Raw genomic sequence first — 15,741 nt, 5'->3', positions numbered from 1 at the left:
AACCGATGGGATAAGCGCCGTTAATTAGTTTTTAATACTTAGCAAATAGACCTCCTAATGCTGACTTTGTGTCTGTGTCTTCTACTGAGAGCTGCAGTTGTTTAGTGGTTAAAACGCCCATAGAGTTAATTTAAGAACTTTGCCTTTATTAGATTGAGTACAGCAGAGTGTTTACAGGAAATGAGGAGGAGGGGGAGGGGGAGGTGGGGACGGGGGGGACGGGGGGGACGGGGGGGACGGGGGGGGACATGCAACAAAGGTCCCCAGCCAATTTTCAACTTGGGACGTTGCAATTAAATGGCGAGTGCCTTATAGAGCTAGGTCACCAGGATGCCCCTCAGACAGCTTTTTACAGCGCTCACAGACACAATCGATGTTGTGCACGTTGAGAGGGAAAAAAGTTTTGATTGTAAAGTGTGCATAAAGCAGCCAGTGTAGACGACTGTATTGATTAAAACTGAAGCGTATCTGTTGCATAAGATGGATGTGTTGCCCAGTGTAGACAGGACTTTGTCTCCCTGGTAGTTGCGGCGCTGCAGGATCTCATGATGATGATGATGATGATGATGATGATGATGTATTTATTTATTTTCTCTACTGCCGACCTATGTGCTGCTTTACACCCATACCGCCTCACCCCCACCCCCCCCTCTCTTTCACACAGTTTTGACCTCAATCAGATTGCATTCTAACTGTAATCTTGGTGTGGTTCTATTGCCTTCAGGATTTCAGCGTCCCAGACTATCGGACTCATATGCAAGATCCACAGGGTCGGAGAAGACCATCTTTACTCTCTGAATTCCACCCTGGAGCTGAAAGGTAAGGCTTCTTTTGAAATTCTCTAATATAAGGATCTGTACTGGAGAGTAGCTTCTTTTTTTTTTTTGCTCTCTCTATCTCTCTCACGGATGCCGTGGATGTCCCCAGATTACAGTTGTGGGAATCGCACATCGAGACAACCAGATGTAGCTTCTGCAAATTCCTTGTTTACTTCTGTTCCTCAGGCCTCCAGAGAGGCGCCATGGCTACGAGCAGCAGTTTCACTCCATCTCAGGCCAGTCGGAGCATGAGGCCTTGGAGTCTAAACGCCCTCGCATGGAGACTGTGGTTGAGGGCCACATCAGCCGCACGCCTCCCACTGCGGGGGGTATTGTCCTGCCCATGACCCACACATCACAGGACGGTCTAAGGGCCTCTGGGGAGGTCAAAAAGGTGGGTCTTGTTCCTCTCCACTGACTTTTACAAACCAAGAAGTCCCATTTTTGTTATAGTACTAGTGATTGTAGTAAACTCTCTTAGCCCTCTCCCCGTAGTGAGAAAGACCTTCTGACTCCTCTGTGATTAGAGGACTAGATATAATCATTCAGTTTTGTACAGATCTGGAACTAGTAGTTGTTTCGCAAGCTCAATGAAGCATTTTTATTTTTGGCCAGGACTCTCATTACTCCGTCAAAGGGGAGTCCCAGTCCTCAGGAGGAGCTGCACTACACATGGGCGACGATCAGGACGCGTCTCCTTCCAAACTATCCAAAGAGGAGCTGATCCAGAGTATGGACCGTGTGGACCGAGAGATTGCGAAAGTGGAGCAGCAGATTTTCAAGCTGAAGAAAAAGCAGGTTGGTTTCCTAGTAGGGGTGGAACAGTACACACAATTCACGGTTCACTATGCACCTTGGTTTGAGGGTCACTGTTTGGTATGTTTTCGGTACAGCAGGGAAAACTGAAATGATAATAAATAGCCTGCATCAATTTTCATTTATTTAAAAAAATGTAAACATTCAACAGTGGCTCGTTGGCCATGCTTCTTAGTTTAACAGCTAAGGTACTCACAAAGCACAAATAAATAAAGTAAACACATATCACAAATGTCTGTTGTGTAAATGTAAGGCTACATTATATGGCTCTTGATGAATCCTGAACTGCAGCTTTATCTCGTTTATACAGGGATCGCATAACAGACTGACTGACTTAAAATGCACGTGTGGACTCATTGTAGCGGGGCTCAAGCACTTTGACCCGATGCTCTTAATTCTGTATCGTCTACCATCGAGGGTGGCGGCTAGACACTTTCCAGTCTGTTTTTGTTTTCTTCTGCTAATTGACATATTTGAGTGATGCCGTCGTAAATTAAAAGTGATGTACCCGACTTCAGATAAATAATGCGAAGTTTGACCAAATCGTTGTCCAGTGAGTTTGACAAACCGGGCAAAGCCGACTAGCATGCTACAGTGCCGCTACGGCTAATAGACAACTTGTGTGCTGACAAAGTTTTTCCATGTTATTCGTGCTCCAGAATTTCGGTTCCGCTTGAGTGAGTAGTTAGACTTTGGGGTCACAGGGCGTAACGAAACGATTACACACTGTACCGGACGAATGCCGTACAGCTCCGCCCCTAATGACCAGGAAAACATTTAGTCTCTGAACCCTAATACTTGTCACGTAGTGGCTTCGTGGAGAAAGGGTTCGCACACTTCTGCACAGTCACGACAAAATGATTAGTACGCAGACGTTCACACAAAGCCTACGCATTCACCGCCTGGTGATGGAATTGAGTCACGTGGACTCACAGATGCGCAAAGTGTAACTTCGGCTTATGCCCTCTAGGCTAGCTCTTCTTCTCAGTGAGGAGTTTTAATCGGCACATTAGAAGTGTTTGAAAGTTACTTTTGGGTCTATGGCTTAACAAGCTTGTTCGCGTCATCGGACCGCTCTCAAAAACTGAAAAGAGCTACAGGCCTAGTTTTCTTGTCTGGATTGTCTCATCTTTTTATTAGTTTGTGTCATTTTCCTCCTGCTATCTTCTGTCTCATTAGATGGTTAGATGAGCTTTGCTCGGAGAGAGTACGTCTCGGTTTTTCAGTCTGCGTTTTCCCAAGACTTTCAGGGATTTATTTGTTTATTTTACGCATTTCAGGAACTCCTAATCTCGTCTCTGTAACCTGATAGTTTACATAACCTTTAACTTGTAAACATTGATCTATTAAACACTCACCAGTTCAAACCTTCAGTTCCGTTAAAAAAAAATGTATACTTGAACAAGCCCGTAGAGAGTAATCTGATATCGCCCGCAGGGGCCTTTTAGATCTGAGCTGATATCAGCACGGTGTTGATGTATCTGTATTCTCCACCATTTCTCTCCAAATGAGAACGAATACAGACAAAAACCATACAAAATGTTTGATTGGGTTGTGAATAGAAAGAAAGGAGGCTCCCCATATTTTCCTGTGTGTTTTGTTCTTGTGTGCTATTGGTCAAAATGTTTTGTGTTGGTGTCGTTTCTTAGCAACAACTGGAGGAGGAAGCAGCAAAGCCAGTGGAGCCAGAGAAGCCAGCGACTCCTCCCCCAGTGGAGCACAAGCATCGCAGCATAGTCCAGATCATCTACGATGAGAACAGGGTTAGTAATCTGCTGCAAACGCCAAGGCACACCGACAACAAGCGTCAGTCCTCCTGGGCCATTCTGTTTGTGTTCTAAACAATTGCAGATATTTTTTTTTGTGCTTCCTCAAAGCTGGAAGAAGCTAATTTTGTTTTTCCACCAGCCACAGTTTACCAGCTAAAATTGTGCAGAGCTGCGCCTAGCACAGCACAGCACAGCACAGCACAGCACAGCACAGCAGGGTATAACCACGTTACGGTCTCCTCCCTCCATTTTGCGCTCGACTGATGTGTCTTTAAGTCTGTCTTGTGTTCAGCTCTCAGTCATTTTGTTGCTTCTAACTAAATCTCTGTGGTTTGGAGTTTAGTTTTCTCTCATGTGCCTGCTTATACTTCCAACTATCAGCTTTATGTTACTGCTTTAACACAGCTAAGGTAGGGCTGAAGGTGAAGGTACTGCTAATGCAAACTGAACATTTCCTCTTTCTGCTGATTTTTAGTTGTTCACTGGCAAACCAGCCGGAGGCTTTTATTGTGAAGCAGCTACAGGAAACGCAAGAACTAACAGAACTTCTCTCGTGGTTCCATGATATTGACGTATTGGATATGTTGGAATGTATTGTGGTTTGTGCATTAATGATGTTTTGCAGCAATGTTACAAAGTAACCCCATGTTTTCACTGCACTGCAATTTTCTCAGATATTTCCTAATTTATTTTTGGTCAAAATTAAAAAAAAAATGAACGAGGAATACATTAAACTAGAGGCAGTCCTCCTCATCTGTGTTTTAGCTGAATAATAGAGGAATGTGTGAGTGTGTGTTCATGGAGGTCACTGTAGTTCATGTCTGTCAGACAATGTTGTGGTTGCAGAGTGCTGAGACACGCCTTCCTTCTCGGTCAGCCATCAACCCTTTAGGCTCTACAGCTGCTGCAGCATTTAGTCTGGCAGTCGCCGTTGTTTGTCCCAGGCTGTAGATGTGAGCTTATGAAAAGGGGAAATCAGGTTATTCAGTATCTTCACTGATCCAGGAAAACTGTTGTAGCCAACCCTATTTATTACGATCCTGCGGGAACGTTTGTTTTAAATGTTTTTCTTTGATCATACATCCCTACTTTCAGGCAGGAGAAACTGCTCACTTAATTGCTCATATTTCAAGAGCAAATGAAAGGCATCTAAAATGATGAATCGAGCCTCATGACTTATTAACTTCTTTTAAGTTTATTTGACTTTTTTCCTGGCTTTCCTGAATCTTGTTGTGATCTGTAAAATGTTACAGATCACACCCTTGATCAGTAACTGAATTAGACAATTGTAATTGCTGAAAAAATATTAAAATGTTTTAACAAATGGCTACATTTAAGCTCCTTCATTAAGTGACGCTACTTTGATGCTGTAGCCATTAAACTGTCTCATAACTATTCTATGAGTATAACCTGCATGTCCTATTGATTGTCAGATGGGACGTTTTTCCAGGTGAATTGTTTTGTTTTTGAACTTGCTCAAATCACAGTTTCTCTTGACTTTTGTAGACCTTGTAACTAAGATATGGTCTCTTGTTCTTTGTTTCTAGAAAAAAGCTGAAGAGGCCCATAAAGTACTGGAAGGTCTTGGTCCTATTGTTGAGCTGGTATGTGATTTATTGGTCAATGATGCTTTTTCTCCTTGCATATTGAGGTCATGCTTGGCTCAGTGGCAATTTTAAAAGGACTGCTTGTCTAACAGCTAATGATTAATCCGCTGGTTGTCCGTGGTCTGCTTTCTCTCTTCTTAGCCCCTCTACAATCAGCCGTCAGACACCAAGGTGTACCATGACAACATCAAGACGTGAGTATCTACATTTCTCATAGAGATTCATTTCATGAACATCTGTCGGCCTTGAAAAGGGCAAGAAACATCACATCAGACGTGATGCTTACCAGACCGAAAGGATAGACACCGTCTCAGCGGAGGAAAGTGTTGGATGTAGTGCTGACATCGGCTGATAATTCTGTCCTAATCTGATTGCTGAGTCGAAAGGAAGCCACAGAACGAGCGTCTGAATTAGGTGTGTTTTCAAAGTAGGGTTGGTTTGGGATTTGAAGGCCAGACCGTCTAGGATAAAACCGCTTATCAGTGTGTACCGGGAGAGCGTCCCGTCTGGCTTTTATCTTTTTATCAGGACAGAGACCCCCTCTGTGTGAATCTGCTGCGCAGGCCACACTCTCTGGGTCGGCTCTCTCACCATTCTCTCCCCACAGCCACCGGCGGGTTTCAATAGAAGAGTTCCCAGGATTTTCGAGCTGCGACAGTGAAAACAAACAATGATGTCTGTGTTGGTTTTTTGGCGGGGGTGTTGTAAAATACAATCTCTCTAAGAATGTTCTAATTTACAAATGTACACTTGAACTAACTGAAGGGACGATTTCTCTCTTTTCTGCTGAAATAATCAATAACAATAGGACTTCTTGTTGGGCATTACTTTTTTATATGTTGCGCAATGCTTTCTGTTAAATACCGCACTCATTTTGCTAATGAACACATTAATATCCTCATTTCTCTGATTAAGTGTTCTTCTCTTTTAGCAACCAAGTCATGCGGAAGAAGCTGATTTTGTTTTTTAAGAGGAGGAACCACGCTCGTAAACAGAAGGTAAGTGTCCCCGCTGTTAGGCAGGCATTGTGGAAGTTCCAGGTATTTGTGCCAGTGCTCTAGAAACAACCTTAGAGGCGCCACCCATTGCCACGGTCAGTGTAACGGTCGCATCATACCATCTGGGTGTTTGCACTCCGCTGACCAGGGGAAATATTATTGGGATTGTCAAAGCTTTTGATAGGTGGTCTCTTCCCTGTTTACTTAAAGCTGCGTAATATTGACACACTCTGATTCAACAACGTTTGCACACTCTGTGAGAACGCAGTTTTATTGAACATGAACATGAACTGCATACTTTTGCTCTAAAATAAGAAAGTCTTCTAATTACTAGGTGTCTTTGTAGTTTGACATGTAGAAATCGTGGGCTGCAGTCTTGCCAGCAGCCCCGTGAGGCTAACATGCCAACCTGCTCAGAGTGACGACGCTGATGTTTTACCATCGTCAGCATCTTAGTGTAGTGCGCGTGTTAGCATGCTGACATCTGCTAAAGCAAAGTGCGGCTTACAATGATGGGAATGCCATTAGTTTTGCAGGTATTTGGTATTAAACCAAAGTATTTGACTAATTCATATTTTGACATGATGATGAAAGTTAATGATTCATTAAAGTTATCTCAGTCTATTCGGGGGCAACATGAATGTCTGAACCAAATTTCATGGCAATCCGTCCGATAGTTTTCAAGACATTTCACTCACAACCATCAACCAAGCCAGTGGGCTGTTATCTGGGGACCACGACGTCTACAAAAGTTCATGGCAATCAAGCTATTTCAGTCTGAAGTGGTGGACCGACATTTCCATCACTTGAGCCACATTGTTAGCATGGCTGATAAAAACAATGCGTTTTATTTAGAGCACAGGGAACACTTGGGTTTCCTCTTGTTTGTTGAAAGGTGTATGCAGCAGTGAAATTATAATATAAATATTGCCACATCGGAGAACAGATCTGAGAAATCCCACCGTTTCTCTTCCTTATTGGTAGCTAGTGATTTCAATATTTCTGAATCGCCCCATGTTGAAACACCTGGCTCTTTTTTTGTTTTGCAACGGTTCAGAGAGTCCCACTTTTCTCTGCCTGTTCCCTGTCGGGGTCAGACGGACCTTTTGGACTCTGAACAATGGCAGAGTGCACATGGCTTCATGCCAAGAGGAAGGTGAATTGTGTGTCCCTGGCTGCAGAAAGTGGAAATGAGGCTGCATTGTCCTCCCAATACAGGAATCTTTCCATATCTTTCCTAAACATTTCAGCTCCTTTTGATTTTAGTTTTTGATATCGTAAAAGTGCTTTAAGCAGGAAAACTCAGATTATTTCTCCTGTCCAATTATAATCTACCAGACCAAATGTAAATAGTTGGATGTGCTGATTGAACAGTAAGCTTCTGTAACAACATTGCAATGAGCATAAATTCCTGAACGGCGTGTTCTCTCTCAACTCTTCTGCTCCCACAAGTTTCTGTCGTTCTGTTTATGTTTCTTTTCATGTTCAAGATAAACCCGCAAAATTGATTTCACCGACACGTGTACTTAAAAGATAAGACTGTCACTGATTCACTTCACTTCTAGACTCTAGGAATTGGAGACATTACAGTCTTTGTTGCCAGGTACTCAGGTGGTTAGAATTTGTATGAGAGGTTTCAAATAACCTATATTGAGGTAACATTATAGGTACGGCAGATCTCCGTATCCTTTTTAAATTGTAACACAGTCAGTTGTTTATGAAAACACTGTAGATGCAGGTGATTTCATTTGGGAATCCAAAAATACCGGCTCCCTCGTGGTATTGTATCCTCGTTGTATTGGCATGAAATCATTTTGGCTCTTACTGTAGTTACTCACTCCCACGCCTGACGTAGCATTTTCAATGCTGTGTACGCAGGAACAGAAGATCTGCCAGCGCTACGACCAGCTGATGGAAGCGTGGGAGAAGAAGGTGGACCGAATGGAGAACAACCCCAGACGCAAAGCCAAGGACGGCAGAACACGGGAGTACTACGAAAGGCAGTTCCCTGAGATCCGCAAGCAGAGAGAGCAGCAGGAGCGCTTCCAGAGGTAACAGGACTGGTCTTCACCTGTGACATTAGACTACGTTTGGTTCTTCAGAATTTCAGAGGTTCAGAAGCACACGAATACAGGTCTCCCCTTTGCGTTACAGTCTCCCTCCCTTGTAGTGCATATTGGTTTACATTGGCACGATTGAACCGTGTCGTCATACAGGCTGAGGCTGCAACTAACTTTTTCATTATTAATTAATCTGATGATTATTTTCCCAATTGATTAATTCATTTTGTCTTTGAAATGTGAAAAAATAAAATTGTGTAAATCCTCATAATTTCTGTGAGCCCATGTTTACATATTTCAACTGACCAATTTGATTGACTAGTTTGGCTGGTGGAAGGAGATGAACGGTATTCCTCCGTTATATTTTTACGGCTTCTTTTTAATACTGTGAACAGAGAGGATTGACATCGGACAAAGTGGAAGCCTACAGTGAAATATGAGCTGTTGCTTGCATTTCATACGGGAGGAGCGGCCCTTTCTGTTCGCACTAGATTGTACACATCACCTCAAATTGCACAGAAGTAAAAAACCTTTTAGTTTAAACAGTGAGGGATCTAATTAATGTCGGGACGTGGTCAAAGATGGAGGGACTAGAGTGAAATCATGATCACTCAAAATCGTTTGATGCTTTGATAATGTTGACAAGACATGTAGCGACACACCCGGACATTAAAATGGTCTCCTCCATCTTAACGATGTTTGTACAGCGATCATCTAAATACAGGACTGATTTGGGCGGAGACGCTGGCTGTCTGGGTGCCTCTGGGAAGGGAGGGAGACGGGGTCCAGCGTCTGGTTGTTCCTACGCTTGGAGATTTTAACGAAAGCACAAAGTGAAAATGTCAGTTCTGTCTCCTGTGGCTCATCTTAGCAATTTGACTGTTTTTGTTTGGAAAAGAAACAACTGTGAATAAGTCACGGATGCCTGGAAATTGTATTTCCTCTGAAAAGAATGGAAGTAGAATGAAACTGATATCGTCTTTGCACAGCATACACATTTTTTGTGACAAATTAAATTAAAGGTTGTTTTTTTTGTAACACACCATGGTTTCCACAGGGTTGGACAAAGAGGAACGGGCCTTTCTGCAACAATTGCAAGAAGCGAGCACGAGATCTCTGAAATCATAGACGGCCTTTCTGAGCAGGAGGTAGGTCTTATCTGAATACATTTAATCTACACGAGACACAAAGGCAGGAAGCAGATTTCCATAGGCAGAAAGATGGTTTACTGAACAAGGGAGACTGTTCTCTAGTGGAGTAACTGAGGTCCATGTCCCACAGAACAACGAGAAACAGATGAGACAACTGTCCGTGATCCCTCCCATGATGTACGACACCGAGCAGAGGCGAGTGAAGTTCATCAACATGAACGGCCTGATGGATGACCCCATGAAGGTTTACAAAGCCCGGCAGTTCATGAATGTTTGGACCGAACACGAAAAGGAGATCTTTAAAGAGAAGTGAGTTGTTTTTGTTGTGTTGTGTCGGCACGAGAGTGTCTGTGCCACAGCTTGTCCCTGTAGGTCTGAAGTGCAGCTGTGGTTTATAGACCTTAATGCCACCTTGGACTTTCGCTGATGTATTTTTTTGGCTTCGGTACAAAAATAACTGCTGGTATCTCTTTCCAGGTTTGTCCAACACCCCAAAAACTTTGGCCTGATTGCCTCCTACCTGGAGAGAAAGGTAAACTGGTGCCAATGTGCTCATTTTTGGATTATATAGCAGGATATTATTGATATTTCTTTTGTCAGAAATGCAATACTATAAATAGTTGGGATCCATGACCGTAATGCTCTATAGACCCTTTTACAGCAGATGTCATCAAAACTATGCGTGCGGAGGTGGCGTTTTGCCCCAGCCATCCGGACGAGTTAGCAAGGCTTACGTATCGTTGATTTAAAAGTGTTCCCGTCATCAAAATGTCTGGTTGTTGCATGGTCGGTGGTCACAATCGATATTCCAACAGCAGACTCAAGTTCTACAGAATACCCACGAGATCACGACCGTTTCAGAGCAGCAGGTGTTTCAGTTGACAAGTGGCCGTGTTAACTGGTGACTTTGAGCCAAATGCGTCCGTGGTTTCTCGTAGTAACTTACCATTATGTTTGCAAGCTATTGAACGTGTTGACTAAAATAATGTGCTTTTAGCGCCTGTTTTAAGGCTCAATAAGTCTATCTGAGTCTATGTCATGGGGATCGACTGTCGTACATGACCACAAATCAGGTGGTTGGAAGCATCTAATGACTTGAATTTTTTTAGTTTTTCTCCACCAAATAAATGTATGTATGTGACCATTAAGTATTGGGCCACTTGCTAATGTATTCTGTCAGTAATACCACGCGTATCCAGAAAGTCAACAAAGGCTGCATTTGTGATCAATACCCTTGCATAGCTTAAAAACTACTTATGTTGCCAGACTCTGTGTGCAACTGTAAAATGTTTATGTGATCACTATTTCATCATAAAAATAAACTTAGTTTCAAAGTTGTAATTGTGTCCTACAGGCTGTAATGAGGCTTTTGGCAGTGAGCTTTTATTTTAACACCTTCTAGACGGATCCAAACTGCTTATTCTGGTCTATTGTGTACAAGATAGTGACGTGTTTTTTCTTCTTCTTCTTCTTCTTCTTCTTTTGTTCAAAATGAACATAGAAATATCTTAAAAACTCTGCACTCTTTGGGTCAGTGTAACCCTTCACCCATTGGTCACACACACACATCAACTTTAAATGTGACATCTTGATGATGGCAGACTTGGCCATGTTGCCTCCGGTTTCAGTGTCACGTGTTTAATAACATGCCGTTTCTTGTTTCAGTGTGTTGCTGACTGTGTCCTTTACTACTACTTGACCAAGAAGAACCACAACTACAAGACGCTGGTGAGGCGAAACTATGGAAGACGGAGAGGAAGGAACCAGGTAAACCTGAGACTTTATTAAATATCCATTTGTTCCTGTTGTGGTTTACCAGATAAATGGCCACAGATGAAATGACAGGGAGTTTACAACTCTGCCACGGGACTATGGGTGTGATGGTTTCACATGCTGAGTAGCAGCATTGGGTTGGTCTGACATTTGGTGCACCAGTTTCATGTCTCCTCATCAAGTCTGTGACTGTGCAGTTAGTGTATGACAGATAAATATCTACCACATATATCGCACATGCGCCACACCTCTTAAGGAGTTGTTTTCCTACATAGCTGGCACTATTCATGGGGCAGAGAGCGAGTGAAACAGGAACCACTCCCCTCCTATTCTTGAATTATAAGTAATCAACCCTTAGATTATTTTGTCAGTTCTCTCATAGATACACCAGCATTATCTGTGAAAGATACAGCATGTAAACGTCATCAAATATAGATTAATATATTATATTTAATTATATAGATAGGAGTTTGCACATTCTGGAAACCGACGCTGTGGCTCTCAGTAAATTATCGTTCGGCAAAGTTTTGAGTCTGACGACAGTTGAACCAAGTCTTCCAGCGTACATTTTGAGTTTGAGACGTCCTGAAGCAGCAACGCTGTATAGAATATTAATTAGCAACAAAGCTGATCATATTCTCCATCAAATATATATAATTGCACACTGAAGCTTTTAAGAAGTCGCTCCAGTTTGTCTCTATATTTGACGCTGTGAAGAAGCTAGATTGATCATTTTATGAACATCTGTCAGCATGCTATAGCTGTCTCTGCTGCACGGGGCTCCATAAAGATTTTTATTTTCCTTCTCAAGCCTTCGTGTGAAATTACTGTCAAAGCTGGAATGTGAACTTTGTGGATGCCATCGTAAACTACAAAATGACTGCTGTGAACATTTGTTGTAGTGCACAGATTGTTGCTTCGGGCTTTATATAAATGTTGTCTTGCACCAAAATCCAGTAGAAAAAGAAGCACCGTCTCACAAACCCTGTCTTGGCTGACATTAAATATTGATATCACTCATTCTGTTGGATGTTTTTTCTTCCTTGCTGGGCTTTTTACCCACTTCACTGATGCCACAGGCTCTGAAACAGGACATTCTGTCTCTTGTGTTGTCGAGCTCATGTGCTATGTAATACCGCTGTGGACTGTGTCTCTTCATGGGAGGAGGTACCTCTGTGGGTTTTTTGGAGTACGCTGTCTTTTCAAACGGTGGATCAATACTTGCTTTTTGCGCTTACAGTGTTTGTTGTCCATTAATGCAGAGTTTGTAAAGGTGGCGTGGGTTTTGTCGTTCTTCGGAAGTTATACCCTCATCATTCACCATCTCATTGAGATCATCAGAGAAGGGATCGTTGCTCCAATACTCGTTTGACTTTTGAACACTGGTGAATATGAGGTTGTTGACGTTTACACAAAATCCAGTTCAGCATCTGTAGTGCTGGTAATATGGATGTCACCGTTTTGTAGTAATTCAATTCGATATTGTTTTTACACGTGTTGCAGGATCAGAACACTAACGCATGTTTTTATGAGTTGTCACTTTAATTTAAAAGTGGATCTAAGATGGCCTCTATTATCAGCTTGAGATTCAGGTCAGTTGCTTAAATGGCTCCGATGTTATTTCCCCCCCCAAAAAACCATCTTGTTGTTGTTGAGAATGTAGTGAATGCAGTTGTTTTTTTGTCTTTGCAAGAATACACATCAGGATGTAGTTGATTTCCGAGCTACTGGTGTGACTTAACAAATGCAGGGCGAGCGAGTCATTAGAGAGGGGAGGAAGGGGGCGGCGCGAGCAAAAGCACGAGCAGTGGAATGTAGGGCGAGTGAGTAAAACTGAGAGAAAAAACCCTGCGCGAGACAGAGTCAGCGCTGGCAGTTTATCCGCTGTGTGTGTGTGTGTGTGTGTGTGTATGCGCGCGCTATTGTTTTTTCGGCTTCCCATTTCCTCTTTCTTCTGTTCCTCTGAGAGAGGGAGGGAGAGAGAGAGAGAGAGAGAGAGAGAGAGAGTCACCCCTCTCTGAAAGAGCGGAGTTGGTACAGCCCGGCCATCTGACAGGCCCAAAAACTCTCTGTGCTGCTGTGAGTGCCAATCAAAGAGGAGTGCTCGGCAGGGATTACCTTGAGTGACCCTGCATAGATTAGTGCGTGCATGTGAGATGGACAATTCTTTGGGCGGCTTAAGCGGCCTGATGACACGCTTTCCCGGAATATGTGCGGCGGTGCCGTGGTCCGGCAGCCCTTCTAAGGAGCTCTGCTATGGTGCTGTCCTGCCCCTCGACTGCTACCGTTACAACCGCTATGGAAGTACTGGAGGGTAAACTCACATTTACAACACCGGTAAGCTGTGGCTCGCAGCACAGCAAAAGGGGTTTTATGACCAGCAAATGAGCTTGCAGGTATGTCTCTAGTTTTGAAACCACAGCGTTTGATTTTTAGTCGATAGCGCACTCCGTTTGTTTTCTCCTGTTCCGTATCTTCTTGCTTTTTTCCCCCCTGTGTTGTATTTTTTTTATTGCGCTGTTGCGGTTCGCTTCTTAGCCTATATCTTTACTTGAGGCTGGTAGGCAGTCAAACTCGGCTATTTTAGGGTAGTTTTTCTAGGACACGTGGAGACCAGGGTTTTGTTTTAACAGTCGAGCCAGAACTATGTAGAATGCATGTGTGCACGTGTTTATGCTATGGGGGAGGGACCTTTTGAGTGGAGAAAATGTATCCGTTAGTTTTTAATATAGTTTATAGTGCATATAGGCGTTAGACACGCTGGCAGCTTTATCAAATTCCTTGAGAAAATGTGCTTCAAACATTGAAGTACATGTCCCCCATGAATCTAAATAACTGCACCTTTTTGGGTCGAAATTAATCCGCTGACTCGGTTTGTGAACACACAAACATGACAACAGTAAACTCACATTACACCCCCCCCCCCCACACACACACACACACACACACACACACTACGTGATTTGGTTATTTTCAAAAGTAGAAGTTGCACCATGAATAGCTTGTCACGTCTGAGGTTCTGGTCGCTTATATTGCTTTGGTCTGACAAACAACTCGGTGGTTCATCCATTAAAAACAGTTTTGCTCAGTAAAGGAACATTTTCCAACAATCATTTGTTTCTTTGTGCAGCTTTAGTGTTACTACTGTTTATATGCAGGTCCATTTCAGACAGCGGTGGCCAAACTGTTTTGATTTTGAGCCATATACAGAAAAATCTAAGAAGTCACTGGCCAAACAATAGTAAATGTGTAGTTTTCAACCAGTTACACTACAAGAAAGTCAGTGTTCCTGTACCAGAAAGCCCCACGTGCCTTAGAAAATGAGTTTTCTAGCAAAGTAACTACACTACACTAATAAACAGTTTAACATTTGACATTGCAGTCAATTATTGGTGCCCACATAATACAAACAGTATTTCTGTATCTGTTGTCCTTAAATCCTATTTTTAATTAAAATGCCTTTGTGAAATATTTAGATTTCATGTGTAAATAAGTAAAGTTACAACACACAGATATTGCCAAATATCCCTTATTAGTTTCTGTTCAATGCCTAAGTGCCTACTTAACGGTTTCAATGCAAATGTAGGATATAAATCTGATATTAACATGTAACAAACGGCAGAAATGATAAAATATTGGTTTCTGCGCCAAGAGCTTAAGATCATTTCGCAAAATGTAGTCGACATCTAGTGTTTGTACTAGGATGTGCAATGTACATACAGTGCAGGTTATAAGAAACATGTTCAAGCCATATGCTCATTTATTTTAAAAATTCACTGTGGGCCTTGTAAAAACTGGCAGCGGGCCGTAGTTTGTCCACCTCAGATTTAGGACAAGCTGCAGGTCAGTGTGGCATTTTCTTACCTTCTGTAATTGATATTAAATGTATTGATTTGTAATATTTATCTGCTTTAGAAGAGATGTTATTATATTATATGTAACTTAATGCTGCAACTTTTACATTTATGTCAGTGACCTCCCAGGGCTTCACTGTGAAAACAAAAAGTATTTTTTATTCCAGTGTATTTGTCAGTTTACACAGCGTAAAGTTGCAATAATGTGATTATCGTAGATCACTGGTTCACCACAGTGCCCTTTAATCCTATTTTAGAGAAGTGGTTATTATCCGTTATCAGAATTGTCAATGTTTAAAAATGTTTTTTTAAATTAGACACATTGTCAAGGCAGGAATTACAGCTTTCATTGCAATGCTGCAGAAATAAATCCAGTTTTACTACACTGATCCCTTAAATGTAATCTGATGTTCAACAAAACCCTACAGGCCACATTTAGTTGTTGAACTTGCTAATGCAACACATTCATCAGAAGAGCAAAAGTCCAGAGGATGTTTGTGGTAAAATGTCCGAACGCAAAATAAACAGAACATCAGCACTTATGACGAAAGGTGTAAGAGATGTGCAGTTGTCAGTGCAACGTTTTAGTAGTTTTACTCAATTTAGCTGGTAGTGTTTTGAAATGTGAAATGTTTCATTCATGAAGATGTTACTGAGATAATATTGCTGTTCTGGTTGGTAAAGTGTATAGAATAAAGTAGACTGATATCTTCTCTTGGAAACATAATGTAGCCATCTCCTCTCTATTGTTTTAAAATATTATTTCTTTACATTATGGTCAGTATACTCCATACAGCCTCACATATGTAAGGTGGGCAACATATGTATTACTCTTTGGACATTTCTGTTCTTTTCTATGGGGGTCCAAAAAGGCACAATGTACCTTGAGAGCTAC

At 42.2% G+C, this 15,741-nt stretch overlaps 1 protein-coding gene across 4 annotated transcripts in view; it reads left to right on the top strand.

Moving 5' to 3' along the window:
• Positions 1 to 15,741, top strand: part of ncor1 (nuclear receptor corepressor 1) — a 50,943-nt gene that overhangs the window by 5,353 nt on the left and 29,849 nt on the right. For all 4 annotated transcript variants that reach the window (XM_079171715.1, XM_079171714.1, XM_079171713.1 and 1 more), the window contains exons 3-14: positions 725 to 819; positions 1,005 to 1,212; positions 1,434 to 1,616; positions 3,284 to 3,397; positions 4,951 to 5,007; positions 5,152 to 5,204; positions 5,942 to 6,008; positions 7,887 to 8,059; positions 9,126 to 9,216; positions 9,350 to 9,528; positions 9,697 to 9,751; positions 10,885 to 10,986. In XM_079171715.1, coding sequence (XP_079027841.1) covers positions 725 to 819; positions 1,005 to 1,212; positions 1,434 to 1,616; positions 3,284 to 3,397; positions 4,951 to 5,007; positions 5,152 to 5,204; positions 5,942 to 6,008; positions 7,887 to 8,059; positions 9,126 to 9,216; positions 9,350 to 9,528; positions 9,697 to 9,751; positions 10,885 to 10,986 — 1,377 coding nt within the window. The remainder of the gene's footprint in view (positions 1 to 724; positions 820 to 1,004; positions 1,213 to 1,433; positions 1,617 to 3,283; positions 3,398 to 4,950; positions 5,008 to 5,151; positions 5,205 to 5,941; positions 6,009 to 7,886; positions 8,060 to 9,125; positions 9,217 to 9,349; positions 9,529 to 9,696; positions 9,752 to 10,884; positions 10,987 to 15,741) is intronic.

Source organism: Pholis gunnellus (genome assembly GCF_910591455.1).
Source record: "Pholis gunnellus genome assembly, chromosome: 13".
NCBI classification, from domain to species: domain Eukaryota; kingdom Metazoa; phylum Chordata; class Actinopteri; order Perciformes; family Pholidae; genus Pholis; species Pholis gunnellus.
The sequence above is the reverse complement of the archived record's forward strand: the minus strand, read 5'-3'. Positions and strand labels throughout refer to the sequence as shown.